The sequence below is a fragment of the Arvicanthis niloticus genome, chromosome 3 (genome assembly GCF_011762505.2).
Source record: "Arvicanthis niloticus isolate mArvNil1 chromosome 3, mArvNil1.pat.X, whole genome shotgun sequence".
Classification (NCBI taxonomy): domain Eukaryota; kingdom Metazoa; phylum Chordata; class Mammalia; order Rodentia; family Muridae; genus Arvicanthis; species Arvicanthis niloticus.
This window is the reverse complement of record NC_047660.1, coordinates 79,375,296-79,394,931: the sequence shown is the minus strand read 5'-3', so window position 1 is coordinate 79,394,931 and position 19,636 is coordinate 79,375,296. Positions and strand designations below refer to the sequence as shown.

The 19,636-nt window shown below is 38.9% G+C and overlaps 1 protein-coding gene and 1 pseudogene across 1 annotated transcript in view; both read right to left on the bottom strand.

Annotated features, from left to right (window-relative positions):
• Dnah12 (dynein axonemal heavy chain 12) overlaps positions 1-19,636 on the bottom strand; it is a 168,579-nt gene that overhangs the window by 32,443 nt on the left and 116,500 nt on the right. The window contains exons 53-61 of the mRNA XM_034498136.2: positions 17,266-17,406; positions 13,423-13,664; positions 11,577-11,724; positions 11,054-11,199; positions 9,481-9,695; positions 8,414-8,606; positions 6,785-6,977; positions 4,614-4,786; positions 3,071-3,211 (exon numbers count right to left, since the gene is read on the bottom strand). Of these exons, the coding sequence (XP_034354027.1) occupies positions 3,071-3,211; positions 4,614-4,786; positions 6,785-6,977; positions 8,414-8,606; positions 9,481-9,695; positions 11,054-11,199; positions 11,577-11,724; positions 13,423-13,664; positions 17,266-17,406 (1,592 nt within the window). The remainder of the gene's footprint in view (positions 1-3,070; positions 3,212-4,613; positions 4,787-6,784; positions 6,978-8,413; positions 8,607-9,480; positions 9,696-11,053; positions 11,200-11,576; positions 11,725-13,422; positions 13,665-17,265; positions 17,407-19,636) is intronic.
• Positions 14,774-15,078, bottom strand: LOC117705116 (10 kDa heat shock protein, mitochondrial pseudogene; annotated as a pseudogene).

The window sequence follows — 19,636 nt, the reverse complement described above, 5'->3', positions numbered from 1 at the left end:
CTGGGCTGGGACTCAGGCAGGTTATTTTCACTAGTCTTCTGGCCCTCAACTAATCTTAGTCCTGTAGCAGCCTGCCTGCAGAAGCCCCTCCTCCCACCCTATCCCCACTCCTCGGGGACTCCTCTAAGTTTTTCCTCATAGTCCATTTCTATTTTTTTCTCTCTCTCACCATTGGCCCACAAAAACACTCTCTCCCAGGGATCTATAGCCACCATACTTGCCTAGGATCCAGAGAGGGCAGTAGCAACCACAGAACAGAACTAGCACAGCACCCAGCAAAGACTATATACCACACCAAGAAACACTTCAAACATTATAACTCCAGATGCCTAGACCCAAAGCAAAAACACAAACATGAATATCAAGACGGTATGCACCTTCCAGAAGCTTGTAATCCTGTTAGAGTTGGCCTGGAGAAATGAAACACAGCTAAACCACAAAACAAAGACTTCAAAATAGCACTTATGCATATGGTCAAGGACCTTACAGACAATATGAATAAATTCCTTAATGAAGTCTGGGAAAATACAAACAACTGAATGAACTAATGAAAATATTTCAAGACATAAAGGTAGGATTTAACAAAGAAAGAATCAATGATAAAAACTCAAAGTGAAATAAAACCGGAAATAAGAATTTTAGGATGTCAGAACCAAGAGGAAAGGCTCACCAGGGCACAAGACATGAAAGAAAGGATCTCAGACATTGAAGACAAGGTAGAGAAAATGGAGAGCTCAGACAAAGGAAATGTTAAATCTTAAGAAACTGAGGCACAAAACATCCCGGAAATATGGGACACTGTGAAAAAAAAACAAAAAACAAAAAAAATAACCAAAACCTGTGAATAATAGGAAAGAGTAAGGAGAAAAAAAGCAGGTCAAAGGCAGAGAAAATACATTATCAAAACATAAAAGGAAAACTTCCCAATCTAAATGAGATTACCAGAAGCATACAGAACTCGAAATAGACAGGACCAGAAAAGAAATTCCCCATGACACAATAATTGAAACACTGGATGTACAGAACAAAGAAAGGATGTTAAAAATTTCTAGGGAAAGGAGCAGCATCTAAAGGCAGACCTCCTGGAATAACATCTGATTTTAATGAGTAGACAACTATATGGATTAATGGTAAAATCTGACATCTACGTTAAATCATGCACACAGATCTTTTGCCTCTGGCTCAGGCCTACATGTAAAAGGACAATAATGAACTTTAAAGATAATTATGAATATCTTTATAATAGTCGATTGACAGCAAAGTATTTTCACTAACCAAAGACTATAAATCAGGTAATATTAAAATAAAAAATTTGTGTCAATTAAGAGAATGAAACGACATTCTAGATACTGAATGACAACCACACATTATTGTTGGGTTTGGATCTAGATTATATGAAGAACTCATGGAAGTCAGTCAGAAAACAGCAAAATCCCAATAGAAACAAAGGAACACGATATGAATAAATTTCCAAAACAAACAAACAAAAAAAGACAAAAAAAAAACCCAAACAAAAGCCTAGGTGTGTATGTGTGTTGTGTTGTGTGGTATGTGTGTTGTGTTGTGTGGTATGTGTGTTGTGTGTTGTGTGTGGTGTGTGTTGTGTTGTGTGGTATGTGTGTTGTGTGGTGTGGTATGTGTGTTGTGTGTGGTGTGTGTGTGTGGTGTGTTGTGTGGTGTGGTATGTGTCTATGGTATGGCTATGGTTTGACTTCATTAATCATCACAGAGATATAAGCATAAACAACTAGGAATAATGCTTATCACATATTAAAATGTATTTTGAAAATTACAATAGATGATACATACCCATAATTCAGCATTTAGGGGACTGAGGCAGGAAGGTTGTGGGTTCAAGGCCATCTACTTAGTAGGACCCTGATGTAAAAAGAGTATTTTGGTGGCAGTTGTGGTGCATGCCTTTAATCCCAGCACTTGGGAGGCAGAGGCAGGTGGATTTCTGAGTTTGAGGCCAGCCTGATCTACAGATTGAGTTCCAGGACAGCCAGGGCTACACAGAGAAACCCTGTCTCGAAAACAAAACAAAACAAAACAAAACAAAACAAAACAAAACAAAACAAAACAAAACAAAACCAAAAAAAGGAAGAAAAGAGTATTTTGGGGTAATACAAAATTTTTGGTGCAGACCTACAACAACAGGAGCTTGCACTGTTAATGGGATATAAACAGGAGCATCTGCCAAATAAGTTGCAAGTTTCTTTCTAGCTCTCTTCAAAAAAGAAGTGTGTGCATGACAGCACTGAGACATTTACACAACAGTATCAGTGGTGTTGTTATTTATAACAGTGCCAAATTGAAACAACTCAAATGTCCACCAAAAGTGGAACCAAGAATCTTTAATGTATTCTTACAATGAATAACACAAAACAATCAATAGAAACAAATGATAGGTTCCCTGATGAATCTTTTTAAAGTTATGTTGAGGGGTCAATGAGATGGCTCAGTGGATAAAGACACTTGCTGCCAAGCCTGATAACCTGAGAATGATCTCTAGGTCCCAGGTGATGGAAGGGGAGAAAGAACTCCTACACACACACACACACACACACACACACACACACACACACACACACACACACGTAATAAAAGTTTGGATGATGAGGAAAAAAACCTCAGACCATCAGAGTCAACTAACCTAGACCCTTGGGGCTCTCAGAGTCTGAACCACCAGAACCACCAACCAAAGAACATCCATGGGCTGGACTTAGGCCTCCCCGCACATATGTAGGAGATGTGCAGCTTGGCCTTAATGTGGGTCTTGAACAACTGGAGTGGGGGCTATCCCAAAAGCTGTTGCCTGTCTGTGAGATATGTTCTTCTAGCTGGGCTGCCTTGTCTGGCCACAGTGAGAGAGGATGCACCTAGCCTCACAAAGACTTGAAGTGCCAGGGTTGGGGAGATACCTGGGGGACGGCCACTGCTCATAGGAGAAGGGAAAAGGGGCATGGGAAAAGGGTTGTGGTAGGGGGTTACTGGAGGGGAGCAGTGAGTGGGATGTAAATTGAGTAAGTGAAAAAATAAAATGAATAAGGAAACACAAGTCACTTACAGAAGCAGATTAGCACATAATAAGAAGGAGAACAACAACTTGTCCTTCTCAAACAGAGAGCGGCATATGTTACAGTATAAGTTGTATGTGAAGTGGTCATTCAGATAGCGCAGGCGCTTTTCCAAGATTTTGGATCTGTTGCTAAAAGGTTAAAAAAGAAAAATATGCTGTCAAACAAAAATAGGGAAAGTAAGTGATCTAGATTAACCTATAAACTGTTCTAACTTTATTAAAGTTTTCATCACTAGAAACATTCGAAATCACTCACATACAAATGTAAAACTTGTCACATCTGAGTAATTTCTAACAGTCCTAATTCCTTCAAATCATCACTGAAACATGTAAATGACATTTAAAAATTCTTCAGCCTGACCTTCTTCCTCCATCCTGAGCACAGTGTAAATTCACAGTTGGGAGACCTTAGAAATTTCAATTATTCTACCAGGAGCAGACATACAAAGAAATTTCTTATGGTATACATGTGGTTTGAGTCACATTATAATTTTACTTGGTAAGTACAGAAGTTACTAAATACAAAGCACTGTTCTCAACACTTTGAAAATATCTCACTTAATTCTCAGAGCTACCAGAGGAAGTATGTATAATTATTATTTCTGTTTTTATAAAAAAGGAAACTGGAGTAATTGCAGAAAGGGTAACTAACTTTTCTGAAGTCCTGTGGCTGCTATCAGGTAAAATGGAGATTGAATGACATCTTAACATGTATACACTCATTGTGACGGTTAAACTTGCTTGTCTACTTGATTGATTTAGAGTAATAATTTAAGATGACCTCCGTGAGATTTATAGATTAGGTTAATTGAGATGGTGGCATCAGCCCGTGGGTTAGAGGAGGAAAGCAAGTGAGCACCAGTGTCCATCTCTGGCTCCCTCCTTTATAGACACAATGTGACTACCCACCTTCCACCCTTCCACCATGCTCAATGGACCTTCTCAATGGCCCTTCAAAGTGAGTCAACATAAACCCTTCCTTTCTTAAGTTGGGTTTTCCAGGTGTTTTGTCCTACCAACAAGGAAAGTAACTAATACATTTATTAATCCATTAAAGTGAAAATCTCTAGCAAATAAATATAAATGTGGTAGAACCTTTTAGAAACCTCAGAGCTGGAGAAAGAGAGATTAGAATTGTCAGCAAAAAGAAGTCTTGAACATCATTGGAATATTTAAAAGACAGAAGGAAGAGCCAGGTATGGTGGCACACTCGTAATCTCAGCATTCAGGGAACAGAGACAGAAAGACTGTTCTCAACTCTGAGGCTAGCCTGGGCTAATAGCAAGTACTAGGTTAACCTGGGGCCACATAGTGAGACCACGGCTCTATGCATAAATCTTAGGTGCATGAGACAACGTTTAAAAGGGAAGATGTTAGATGTCTTTTTGCTCAGTTTTCCCTTCTTTCACTCAATGACCTACAATGAAAACTCTACAGTGGTAACTAGAAACAATAATTATTATTATTTTAAACGGAAGGGATGTTCACCATCCAACCTAGGAAGAATGGAGGAAGCTAGAAATCTGCTTACCTGTCGTGAATAGAGTTGATGTAAAGGTTCACAAACCAGATGAGAGAGTATTGGTACATGGGATCTATGTTAGCCAGGTCTGCAATGCTAAAGAATAGCACTGATGAATGTTTGGCAATGGGTCTATATCCTTCTCGAGACTCTGCTATTTTGAGCTCTGTTTTTTCTGCAACCTGGCAGAGGAGAAGAACCAAGATGGATGAACAGCGATTCTCTCCATCATGTGATTTTCTTATAGTGAATTTTTACATATATTTGAAAAACCCTTAATGCAATGACAAATTATAAGAACTTAATTCAAGTACATTCTACAGGAAAGGGGTAAAAAGGAAAATGGAAGAATTACAGAGGAAGGATGAGGAAGATGAGAGATAGGAAAGAGGAAAGGAAAAAAGACAGACCTTATTCTCCTCTCTTGTAATCATTAAATAATAAAATAAAAAACCTAATAATTTTTTTTTATTTTAGGTATTCTGAATGGAGGTCTGCTCTTTTGTGGACTTTCCCTAAAATGGATAAAATATAATCACAAATGACCTGAAAGTTCTGAACCTCAGTCTTGACTATAAGAAGGAAACAAAGTTAGCAGCAACTGATAATTAATAGTCTTTTATGTAAACCTACTATTTAAACCTTGACCCAAGTTTCTTTCCTTCCTGTGCCCGCCTTTTTGTTTTCGCCAGGGCCACACTTGGGCAGGTGCTCCTGTGTTGTATAAGAAACCAAGCTGAGCAAGCTAGAAAGGGTAAGGCACCATGCTCTTCGGTTCAGTTCTGCCTCCGGGTTCTTGCTTTGAGTTTCTGCCTTGGCTGACCTTGATGATGAACTGCAACCTATGAGCCAAATAAGCCCTCTCCTCCCTTTATCAACACAGTATTACAAAGGAAACCTCGTCAGCACGTGTCCCAGAGTGGAGCTGGATTGGAAGGGGGCACAGAGAAGGATGCTGAGTGACTGATGCAACCTCTGCTTTGCTTTCTGTTAGATATAAGAATAAAGCGATAGGGTTGGAGAGATGGCTCAGTGGTTAAGAGCACTGGCTGTTGTTGCAGAGAACCTGGTTCAGTTTCTAGCACCCCGATAGCAGTTCACAACCATCTAACTCCAGTTCTTCCTCTCTTCTTGCCTCAGGAGGCTCAAAGCATGGATGTGGTAGACAGATATATTTGCAGACAAAATATTCATACACATACAAAAATAAAACCAAAACTTAAAAAATTAAAATCATTAAAAATATTTTTAAAGGAAAGGAAAAAAGGAATAATAAATGTTTTAACGGGTCAGGACTTGAATTGAGGTGATTCCTGCAACTTGAATTTCCTCCCAGAACACATGCAAAACGCCAGATGTGGCGGCTCCCGTCTGTGATCCCAGAACTTCTATGGCAAAATGGGAGGCAGAGACAGGAGTCAGCTTAACATTTGTGACAGGGTGCAGCAGCAGAAAACAAGAAAGATTTGGCTTCAATAGGATAGAAGGAGGGAGTCAATTCCCAGAAGTTGGCCCCTGACTTCCACATAGGCACCACTGGCTGAGGCCTGTCACTTCACACCTCATCTCATAAATAAATCAGCCCTTGGGAGGGGCAGGGAAGAGATATGCTAAAAAAAAAAAAAGCACTTGGAATTTTGGAATTTATCATTGGCCATTGGCTATAGACCACCTGGCACTCATGTCTGCTATCTCCCCCCTCTCCGTTCTCTCCTGTTCCTTCTCTCTCCTTCTCCCTCCCTTCCCTCTTTTCTCCACTGAACACACAGATGACAGGCTGATGTCAGAACATTGCCTATTGGTTCCAAGAACCACTCATGGCTCAGGCACTCATGACGTATCTCCACACACCTCAAACTCCAACCATTAACTGGGATAAGACAACTTTCAAAGTTCAGATTCTAGATGAAGAGTCAACTAAAACTTAAATAATCCTGATTCTGCTGTATACTTAGCTAGTAAATTTATTTGCTTCTTCTGTGTATAGATAATGTATAGACTGAACTAAATGTAGAGAAATTCAACAGTAAGATAGTCTCTTCTCAGTTTAACTTTGGTTTCTAAGCTTTTGCATTTTATCAATTTTTCTTTTCTTGAAAGCCTACTACAGCATTTCCTCAGGGACTAGAGACAAACTCAGATGCTAGGATCCAAACACGTCTAGGAGTCTTTATTTTCACCTGCTGTTTCTTCGTGATCTCATTAGACATCATTTTGGCAGAATCTAAGACCTTTATTGCACTTTCATCTTCCAAAATGTTCCCTTCTGAAGATGACAATGTTTCTAAGATCTTTGTCTCTATGTCTTTCAGCTGCTTCTTGTTAGCCGCAGACTGAAGAATGAGGGCATTTCGCTCCTCCTCTAATTCTGGCCTAAAAAAGATAGAAACATTTACTGTAAATTTGTGGCATTTAATCTAACCTCTACCTAAACATTATGTGTAACATCTTAAGAATATTTGGATTATTATATAGATGTAAAAAAAGAATCAATTTTTCTTCAGTAAGGGGTAACTGATGGTTAGTTTTAATGGTTATATATTAATGGTTAGTTTAAAGTGATATAATCTAAACTTGCCTGGAAAGGGGATCTCAGTGAGGGATTATCTAGACCACGTCAGCCACCACTTCCATTTTATGGGCTGGACCCTGAACTATGACAAGGAGAGAGGGAGCTGAGAGCTGGCATGCATGTAGCTACTGGTCTCTTCTTCTCATAGCAGGTGTCACATGATCTGTTCTCTCACACTCCTGCTGCTGTGACTTCCCTGCTGAGGACTATAAATGAGTAGTGGCCTGAAATAAAGCCTTTCTCCCACAACTTCCTTTTTGTCAACATATTTGATCACAGCAAGAGAAAATGAAAAGGCTCATACAAATATTGATTTGAGAAACTTTAGCAAAGAAAAGTCATTCGTATACTTAAAATGTGACAGCAGCTCTAAGAATGTGTGAGATTATTCTTATGGTATTATTGGTTATATATAGGAAAATAAGGACTTCAAGTAGGATATTTCTTATTAATTCACTGGCTGTGTCCTCAATAACTCTTCTAAAATAATAGCCACAGGAAGGAGGACTGGTCTGACTGGCTGTTTAAGGGAAAGGCAAAATTGACATTAAGCATTAATAAGCAAAAATGGGATAAAACTTCAAAATAATACCATCTGCTATAGAGAGTGTTATAACATAGGTCTTGTTTATTTTTACAGTTTGGAAGTAACAAAGTTACTTTTATATCCTTTTAATTTGACTTCACTTAACAGACCACTTAATAAGGTCGTATTAAGAGTCAAATCAATTATTTTCTTGTACAAGCAGCTCTTTCTTGTTGCTTTTCTGGGTTTTGTTATTTTTTTCTCATTTGAAAAACAGTGTATGTTAGTAATGAAAAAATACAAAACAAACAATAAAACCATAAAAATTACCTATGCTCTTATATATTAGGTAAAATAACTGCTAACATTCAGGTATATTTCATCTTAATCCTCTCCTTTCTTTGTTTCACTTTGAACACAGAGAGATTCACCCATCATTTTTCAATACAATATTATTTATATGACATATGTAGTTTTATATCCTATCTTCACTCCCTATCCCGAGCAGTTTCTAAATTTAACATAATAAAAGACAAATATAACAAGACTTGGTTTAAAAGTTATTACAGAATGGCTATTTTTAATGATTATAAATTGTTTGATTTATAATAACAAAATGTAAAATCTTTAGCCATTTCAAAATAGTCCCAAAAGTATTGATGGCCTACAGATACTCTCTAAACTGCCTGAAGCATCTGAAAAAATCCATACCTCTCCTTTGCGACCACGATGCCTAGTAATTGATCCTCAAGTCCTTCCGGAGTTATCATGAAATTGAGCAAAGACACTTTTGTAGCTAGTTCTGGCATGTAGTGTGGGTTTCTCAGTTTTGTGGTGATATAAAATTTAAAATCAAAAGAATATTCAATAATGACTTCACCAAGTCGGATGCAATCAATACCACCTATATTCCAGGAAAAAATGATAACAAATGAGCCAAAGTTATTTAGCCTCTCTTGCTGTGCGCGTCTAAGGTCTTACCTAAATTATACACAAGGAGGCCTAAGTAACTTGAGATAGAAAGCAGTTGTGACAAAAGTCGCTGCTGCAGAGACAAATATGCAAGTATACAGTAGGACTCATTCTGTTGAAACATAGGACACTGTGTCAGGCAGTCATGGAACTTTACAAATCAAGATACATTTTGAGTCTGGTGGTGGTGGCATATGCCTTTAATCCTAGCACTTGGGAGGCAGAAGCAGGAAGATCTCTGAGTTCCTAGCCAAGCCTAATCTACAGAGTAACCTCCAAGACAGCCAAGACTACACAGAGAAACCCTGTCTCAAAAAACCAAACCAAACCAACAACAACAAAGATACTTTTTGAATGTTTTCTATCAAATTCTAACTGTAATTCCAAACTTTTTATATGACTGAAGCTCACTAAAGTATATGAGCTTGACAGAGATAAATGTTCACCAGCAGAAAGACACATGTGGGTAATGTTTACCTAGATTCAACTCTGGCCCACATTCTTGTTATTATTCATAATTAATGAACTTTCTGAGGTCAATGATCATAAGACAAGGGGATTTCAGACTGGCTTCAACTGTCTCATGCTCTCCACAGAGCTAAAATTGAGGGAAGTAGTAGATAAGGCAAAGAAGATAGGACCTTATCTTAGGGTACTGGATCAAGGTTCAGTTCTAGAAGCTTGTTTCAGATTTCTTTCCATACATAGCAATGACATAGGAGTTCTAAGTTGTTATCATCATTATTAAATTTATGTGTTATTTTTCTTTCGTGCTTCAAAATAATCCAATCACCTTTCAGTTCTACCTTGTTTAAAAGTTTGTCTGAGTAACAAAGGCTCCAAAGAGGGATCCAGATCTTCACCAACATTTTCCAGGAGAAGTGGAGTTCCAAACTGAATGCAGTTTTCCAAGGTTCTCATATAGTCTGTGTCAGATAACTTAATAACACTAAGCTGATTATCTTTCTCAGAGTTTTTGATCCATTTATTGGCTTGACCCTGGGGGTCAATCATTAAAGGCCTGGAAATAAGAGGGAAATTCCAAGAGGGACACATAAACACTGCAATCTCTTAAAGATCTTTGCAATTTAAGTGAATGTTGTTACAAATGCAAAATATTTTACATAAAGATTTATCTTTCAAAAGTTTTATGATTATATATGTATACGCATGTGACAGTAATAACTAATTATATATGTATATGCATGTGACAGTAATAACTAATAAGAGGTCATGAATTTGCCAGGGAGGTGAGCACAGGAGGAGTTGTGGGTATGTGTGTGTGTGTGGGGGGGAATGATAGAAGTTGTATAAGTACAGTATTCATGCATGCAATTCTCAAAAAATTAAAACTATAAATTAAAACAAAAAGTAAAAAGAGTGTTCCGGGCTAAACCCAGTGGTCACAAAGCAAAAACAAAAAGACAGGAAAGTACAGTGGGAACTTGGAGGAAGGAAGTAAGAGGCAGGGCTAGTGGTGGTGGGAGGAGGACACGAGAGGGTAAAAAGATGAATGTGACCAGCATCTATTATATACACAGGAAATTGTCAAAGGAATAACTTAATTTAAAAAATATAAAAGAGGATTTCGTTCTTAAAAATGAAGAAACTCAGCTCACATTGGTAAAAATGTGAGGCTGATACAAGGATGATTTAGAAATCTTCAATTCGGTAAAATACTGAATAAAAGGTGGAATCATAAACACCAACATGTTTACACAATAGAACATAACTCTCCCTGAAGCATATCCCTCCCTAAAACAAAGTACTCATATGTGGAGTAAAATGGATGAATCTCAAAACAGCTATGCCGAGAAGATGATGCATCATATATATGTGTCAGGAAATAAATGTGATGCTCTATAACAGGCGTAACTAGTCTGTTGTTCTGGAACAGGTATAACTGATCTATGTTGAGAAGTAATTGGACTGATGGTTTCCTGGCGTGGGATAAGGGCAGGAAAGGGATGTAAAGGAACTCTTCAGGAGGTAGCCTTGCTCTGCATCTTGATGGAGTCAAATTTGAATGCACGGCTGTACACTTTTTCTGAACTCACCGAATAGTAAATTTGAGTTTTTCTGTTTTATTACATGTAATTTTTTACCTCAAACAAAAATGCATAAACTAAAATTGATCTTTAGTCAACAATATTCAGTGGCTAAGGAGGAAGTGCATATCTGCAGCTTATTCCTAAACACATTTAGAATGAAAGATGGGTTGGCAGAGGAGTAGATTCACGATTGAGCACGATGGGACACAATGCTAACTGCAGAGTGTAGGGGTGACTGTTACACTGGAATTTCTTGTCAAAGTCTTTCAGCTTGTATATATGCTTGAAGACTTCCAAAGGAACAGGGGAAACTCTTTATGTTCCTTACCACCGTCTAGAATTATTAACGATCACACCATTGTCTATGGAGAATGCGTCTGTTGGTAGCCCAGCAATATTCCAAGCTCTAATTTTGACTGGATCCCCCAAGGTTTTACTTAACGAGAACTCCTCTGAACATGGGAATTTTTTCTCCTGTAAGAAATAAGAGTTGAATGTTTTCTATCATCTTATTAATTGAAATAATCTTTAAGTTAAAATACGTATTTAATTGTCATAACTAAAGATCAGAAAAAAACTGCATTGAAGGTTAGACTTTCAAAGTATTTTACCAGTCAAAGAAGAAGTAGAGGGAGGGAGGGAGGAAGGGAGGGTGGGAAAGAGGGAGGGAGGGAGAGAGAGAGAGAGAGAGAGAGAGAGAGAGAGAGAGAGAGAGAAACCGAGATGGAGAAACAAAAAAGACTTCCCAAATTTTTAGTGCTTTTTTCTTTTGATGTCTTCATTGCTATCGTATTTTCCAACATATACTTTGAATGTTCTAAGTCAAAATTTACTAACCGTAAACCACATACCTTGCACAACTTACTCCAGTTTTCCGTACACTCTTGTCGAAACCCAGAAGTGAAAGCACCAAGGTAAGCTATGACTCCTGCTGACACCAAGACGTCACCAGTTAGGTTTTCATATGTTATTTGAAGGTCATTTGCAGCTTGTGACCATCTGTGTAACAAACCAAAGGTAAATAGCACACGATTCTATGGGAAGGGCCGGATGGAGGGATGGCTTAATTGTTAAGAGCACTGACTGCTCTTCTAAAGGACTGGGGTTCAGTTTACAGCATCCACGTGGTGGCTTACAACTATATGTAACTAAAGTTCAGGGATCTAACATCCTCTTTGGGCCTCCACAGGCACCAGGCATGTAAACAGAGCACACACATACATGCAGGCCAATTAAAAGAATAAAAAAGAAAGTGCATGGTCTTCTTGTCTAAATCCGATAAGAAAAAACTATGGCAAGTTAGGCTTGTGTGGAACGAGGAGTTCAGATCCCTTTAGCTTTGTTACGCTGCGTTATATGAATTTCTACATTTTAGTCTTAGAGCAGTAGCTATGTCTGGCAGCACTCTGCCTTTCAATAACAACAACCCCAGTGTTTTCGAGTTTTCAGAATCTTCTCTAGGATGATTTTGTCCTAGTGTTTCTTTAGTATTTATTTCTAGATAATAAGAAACATTTTAAATTCATTCCAGAAATTCTGTTTTGAAGCAAGACTATTTGATACACATTAAATTTCAAAGTTGAGATTCTGCAGATAAGGTTGATAGTTTTTCCATTCAACAAAACTGACAATAGAAGTAATTCCAAAATCATCTCACCTGGACTAAATTACTACATCACACTATTCACAGAATAATCCTGACCACTAATGAAACAGCTGACTGTGCAATCCAGTTTAAGAAAACAGAAAATTGGGAAAGAATACCAATAGCACTTAGATTAAAAGACTGTAAAACTGCACTTTCTTTTTCTCCTCCTCTTTCTCCTTTTGTTTGTTTCTGTTTTTTTTTCTGAAATTAATTTTTTATTGGATATTTTATGTACATTTCAGATGTTATCCCCTTTCCCCATCCCCCCGAAACCCCCATCCCATCCCCCTCCTCCTGCTTCTATGAGGATGTACTCCCACCCACCTACCCACTCCCACCTCCCCACCCTCGAATTCCCCCACACTGGGGCAAACAGCTTTCATGGGACCAAGGACCTCCTCTCCCATCCTCCCCTACATATACAGCTGGAGCCATGGGTCCCTCCCTCTGTGCTCCCAGGCTGGTGGTTTAGATCCTGGGAGCTCTGATTGGCTGGTATAATTGCTCTCCCCATGGGGTTGCAAACCCCTTCAGCTCCTTCAGTCTTCTTTCTAATTCCTCCATTGGGAAGCCCATAATCAGTTCAATGGTTAGCTGTGAGCATCCACTTCTGTGTATGTCAGGCTCTGGTAGACTTCTAAGGAGACAGCTATATCAGGCTCCTGTCAGCATGCACTTCCTGACATCCATATCAGTGTCTGCCTTTGGTGACTGCACAAGAGATGGATACACAGGTGAAGCAATCTCAGGACAGCCTCTCCTTCAGTTTCTGACCCACACTTTGTTTCCATATTTGCTCCCATGAGTATTTTGTTACTCCTTCTAAGAAGGACGGAAGCACCCATGCTTTGGTGTTTCTGTTTTGAAAACAAGTTTTAAACTCTATCCTCAACACTGATCTTGATCCTTTGGAGAGTCCTGGCCAGGTGCTTTACAGAATGCCACATATTCTCAATCAGCCACTGTAAAACCAGACGTAACTGTGACAAACAGGTGAGGACAGTCAGGCTCAAGCCTGTTGTCATCTAGCCCTTGAGAAGCCACTCTACCTTGACTTTTCTCCGCCTAGCCCTCCAATTAGCTTCGAGGCTCGTTCCAGCTTCTTAGCACACAGTTCCACCTGATCCTCTAGAGCTGCCTTTTCCTCTGTCTTCTCTTGGAAAGTCTTCTGTAAGTTTTCCAAATGATGCTCTACTTGGGCTAGTTCCCGTCTCTTCTGATTCAAAAGCATCATTGTCTCTCCTAAGGACTTCTGGGCCTCCGCTAATCGAGCTTTTTTTGGAGCCACAACCTGTTAAGGGACAATATGTAGATGTTGTGTATTCTCTGTAAAAGTTCGATGTTATGGGTCAGACATGGGGTTTAACAATAACACACATAATAATTATTACACATAATAAGCACTTAAATCTTATATAACACAACAATATCTATATACTTCATAAAACAGACAAATCATTTGGATTTGTAAACTATGGTATACAAAATAAGTTATTCTGGAATAATATAGTTTAACATAGAGTAAAAATGTCACAATATATAGGAAAGTGTTTTAAAATAATGAGAAGTTGCCATTCAACTGAAAAGGGGTGGGGTAGCGCCTTGTGATTCTATTTCTGCCTTCCGTTTTATTTCACTTGTTCTTTTGAGAAAGGTTCTTGCTCTGTAGCCCTGACTGGCCAGAGAGTACAGATGCTCATGGACTGGTAGGATGAATATTGTGAAATGGCTGTCCTAAGCAAAGCAATCTACAAATTTACTGCAATCTCCATCAAAAGTCTAATGCAATTCTTCATATAAATCGAAAGGATCATCTTACATTTCATAGGAAATACAAACTATCCACAATAGCCCAAATGATCCTGAGCAATAACAAACCCTGTAGAGATGTCACCATTCCAGATCTCAGGTTATACATACAGAGCTGTGGTAGTAAAAGCACCTGAGACTGCCTTAAAAACAGACCATTGGTCAATGGAATAGATACATACGACAGACCCGTTCTTGAGCCACTTTGCTCTTTTGCTTTTCCTTTTTAGTTATATATTTTTAAAAGATTTATTCATTCATTTTATGTATATTAGTACACTGTTATTGTCTTCAGACACACCAGAAGAGGGCATCAGATTGTATTACAGAATGTTGTGAGCCATCATGTGGTTGCTGGGATTTGAACTCAGGACTTCTGGAAGGGCAGTCAGTGCTCTTAACCACTGAGTTTATTTCATTCACAAATGTTTATAATGGTACATCAATACTAACTTTCAGAAGCAATGGATGCTATTATTTTAGATGTCACCAGTTTATTATAAAAGGGAGGCATGGGATTGTTTATATGGCGAAATACTTGAGGATGTCAGCAGAATAGATCTTTTATGGGATGACATTTCAACAGTGGTTTCAGTCTGCACATTTCCCAAGAATGTCACCATCTCTAAATTGTCATCTAGAGTTACTTTGATGCCTCCTTATTCTGGGAGAGCATTGTCTCCAACTTTGAGACTAACTGGCTGAATTTCCCCACCCTCTCCTTTCATGCCTGATGTCCCAGTACTGTTGCCTGAAATGCTTTTCTTGAGATTATTCTGGAAGCATGATGCTACCCTTGGTTGTAGTTTTGGTTACACTCCTCTCAACCAATACTCTGTCAAAGAGCAAAGGAACTTTCTGAAAGCTTGTCTTGCAGTGACAGCCTGGACACTCATCATTTGGTTTTTGACAAAGAGGCCAACAATACACATTGAAGAAAAGACAGAATTTTCAACAGATGATGCTGGTCACATCAGATAGTACATGTAGAAGAATGTCACTTGATCCATATTTCTCTGAATGGATCTTGGACTGTAACACAGGATCTGATTCCCTGAATTTGATAGAAAATGAAGTAGAGCACACACTTGATCTCTCTGGTGCAGGAAAGGGCTTTCTGGACAAACCCTAATCATATAGATATTAAGGCCAAGAATTAATAAATGGGACCTCACAAAACTAAAAGCTTCTGTACCACAAAGGACACCATCACTTGAGCAAAGAAACATTCCACAGAATGGGAAAACTCTTGACTAGCAATGCATCTGATAGGGGGTTAGTATCTAAAATATACAAACAACTAAAAAACCCAAAACATCAAGAAACCAAACAACTCAATACAACATGGGGCATGGAACAAAACAGAGAGTTCTCCAAAGATAAAAAAACAAGTTACTGAACAACATTTTAAAAAAATGTTCAACATCCCTAGCCACCAGGGAAATGTAAATTAAAATTACTTTGAGTTTTTTTTTTTAAATCTTACTCGAGTCAGAATTAAAAACAACAAAAAAACCCCAAATTATGACAAATTCTTGGGTAGATATGGGGAAAGAACACTTATTTATTGCTGGTGACAGTGAAATCTGATATATCTGATAAAAAAAATCATTGTGAAGGTTCCTCAAAAAACTAAAAATAGATCTACCATATGGTCCAGCTAGACCACCCTTAGACATATCTGCAGAGACTTTATAGCCTACTATAGAGATCCTTGCTCATCTGTACTCACTGCTCCTCAACTCACAACAGCAACAGAATAGAAACGGCCTGGTGTCTGTCAGTTGATGGATAGATAAGGAAAATGTGGTATATTTGCACAATGGAATATTATTTGCCTATTAAGAAAAATGAAGTTATTTAATTCACAGGTAAATAAATGCATGGAAACAATCATTCTGAGGAAGGTAACCCAGACACAGAAAGACAAAGGTCACATGTTTTCCCTCATTTGTGGAGATTAGCTTTAAATTTTCAGATATGTATGATTCATTTGGAATACCCACAGAGGTCTAGAAATTGGTGGGATAGTGTAGGGCTTTCAAAGGAGAGGATATAGAAAGTTTAAAGGGGATTAACGAAACGGAAAGGGTTAAATTGAGGTGGGAAATGGAAGGGCAGGTTAGAGGAAGGAATACATACAAGGGGTGATAATTAACTCTAAAGACTTTTTTAAAAAATCATACAGAAAACTTACTACTCTAGAAGCTTACACACACACACACACACACACACACACACACACACACACACACATACACATATACCATGCTGCGGCTAGACAGATCATAGGTATTAGGGAGAACCTACTACTATATTCTGCTAAATAAACAAAGTATTAAACTGACTCCTAATGACTTATTAACATATTCATAGAGTATTGCATCTCTCTCTCAGCCTTCATCTGGGAGGCTCCTATTTACAGTAGGACTCACAAATGACCATGGTGCAAAGAATAAGATTCTCAGAATTCTTAGCCCTAAATAGAACATATGTACTGACTGTACCTGCTCCCACGGCTGGGGGATCTTGGCAGAAGAGGAATAGAAAGGTTCTAAGAGCCAGAGCCAGCGAATACAAGCAGACAGTGCCCTCTGGACACAACAGGGCAGCTGCACCTTTGAACTCACAGCACTTGTGACAGCATGCATAAGCCCATTGCAAGCTCAAGCTACAACAAATCCCAGAAAGGACAGGGTAGGTGGAAAGGAAATGCCTCTAGCTGAGGAGCTACTGGGAGTAGGGGGCTGGGGTGGGGGTGGGGCTAGGAGGGGAAGTCAATTCTCTTTAAGAGTGTTGCCACTGATTCCCTGACCATGTTCCAGTGGAAGACCACACATCTAAGAATATAGGGGCAGCCCAAATTGGACTTGGTGGGATTAAAAAACATAAGAGGACACAAAGTTGGATGAGTGGGCAGAGAAGGAGGTGGATCTCCAAGGAATTGAGAAGTGAGTATAGTCAAGTCTCAATGTATGAAATTCTGAAAGAACTAATACAAAATAGTTTTAGAAAGTTAAGGAGTACATTTTAATTTCCTAGAACATTTTAGTAAGAAATGGATATGCAAACCCTGAAAATACCTTTGCAACTCTGTCATACACTTCCATAGCCATGATCCACTTGCACAGACCCTCAGCAGCAGAAGAAGCTTTAGCGACCTTAGGGGGATCAAATTCGGGGTTCGTCAAATATTCACTGCGAATCTTCTGCATAACAGCCACCTATGTAACAGAGATTTAGATTTTAAAACTATAGCATGCATCATATAATCATAAAGTGGAAGAAAGCCATATGTAATTAGAAACAGTCGACATGACTTATTGGGTAAAGATATGTGTCAAGCTCATTATCTGAGTTCAACCCCCAGTACTCACATGATGAAGACCTAGTTACCCTAAAATGTCCTTTGTCCTCCACCTGAATGTCATGGCACATGTACCTACGCATAACACACACACACACACACACACACACACACACACACACACACTCTAAATAAATGAAATGATTTTTTAAAGAAGTTACATTGTTTTTAAAATTCAAAATAAAGATTTTGGGATAATTTTAAAAGCACAAAGACAGCAGCAAACTAAATAATCCAATCTTTAAAATGGGGTATAAATCTAAACAGTAAATTTTTGACAGGGGAATCTTTAATGGTTAAGAAATACTTTAAGAAATGTTCAACATCCTTAGCCATCAGGAAAAAAAAAAAATCAAACAACTCTGAGATTCCATCTTACACCTGTCAGAATGGCTAAGATCAAAAACTCAAGTGACAGCTCATGCTGGTGAGGATGTGGAGTAAGGGGAATACTTCTTCATTGTTGGTGTGAGTTCAAACTTGCACAGCCACTTTGGAAGTCAATTTGGTAGTTTCTCAGAAAACTGGGACTTGATCTCCACTCCTGAGCATATACCCAAAGGATGCTTCATCATCCCACAAGGACACTTGTTCAACTATATTCCTAGCAGCTTTATTCATATTAGCTAGAGACTGGAAACAACATAGATGTACCTCAACCCAAGAATGGACAAAGAAAATGTAGTATATTTACACAATGGAGTATTCCACTGTTAAAAACAATGACATCATGAAATTTGCAGACAAATGGATAGAACAAGGGGGATAAAATCATCCTGAGTGAGATAATTCAGACCCAGAAAGATGAATATGGTATGTACTTATGTGTATGTAAGTGGATATTAGCCATAAAGTAATGGATAACCATGCTACAATCCACAGACCCAAAGAAGCTAAGTAACAAGGAGGGCCCAAGGGGGGATGCTTGAATCACACTGAGAAGAAGAAATAGAATAGACATTGTGGATGGATGGGGGTGTGTTAGACGAGTGTGGGATGTTGGGGATGGAAACAGGAAGGATCAGGTGCAGGGAGAATGGAGGGAGAGAGTACTGGGAGAGACAACTAGATTGGGGTTGGGAGGCATCTCTGGGATAATCGAGAAACCTAGGGAAATGGAACCTCCCAGTGTGACCCTAGCTAAGACTCCAGCAATGGGGGATATAGAGTCTGAACCAGCCATCTTCTATAACAGGTAAGACTTTCAATGGTGGGATTGAGACACCAACCTAGTCACCAAACCTTCAACTTACAATTTGTCCTGCCTACAGGAAATGTTGGAGTAAAGATAGAGCAGATATTGAGGGAGTGGTCCAGCTTGCGATTCAGGCCATGAGAGGGGGCCCATCCCTGACACTGACGCTAATGATATTCTGCTATACTTCCAGACAGGAGCCTAGTTTAGCCATCCTCAGAGAGGCTTCTCCCAGCAGCTGATGGAAACAGATGTAGAGATACACAGCCAAACAATAGGCAGAGCTTGGGGAATCCAAATGAATAGGGGAGGAAGCATTGTAGGAGGCAGAGGTGTCAAATACATGACAGGAAAGCCTACAGAGTCAACTGACTTGGGCCCATAGGAGCTCACAGAGATGGAAACACCACCTAGAGAGCCTGCACAGGACTGACCTGGGCCCTTTGTATATGTTACAGTTGTGTAGCTTGGTCTTCATGTGAAACTCATAACAGCAGGAGCAGAGGCTGTCTCTAACCCTGTTGCCTGCCTTTGGTACCCTTTCCCCCTACTGGACTGCCTCCTCTTGCCTCAATGGGAGAAGATATGCCTAGTCTTACTACAACTTGATAGCCAGGGCTGGTTGATATCCTTGGGAGGACTGCTCTTTTCTGAAGAGAAACTGAGGAGGACTGGATGAGTGGATGCTGGGGGGAAGGACTAAAAGGAGAGGAAGAAGGGGAAACTGTAGTCAGAATGTAAAGTAAATAAATAAATATTTAATTATTAAAGTAAAAAGTATAATTATAGAAGACACAAAACATTCATGATAAAAACCATAAATGTTAAAAAAAGACTCTGGATTGATAGAAAGTTTAAAAACAGAATACAAACAAACCTTAATAAGTAACAA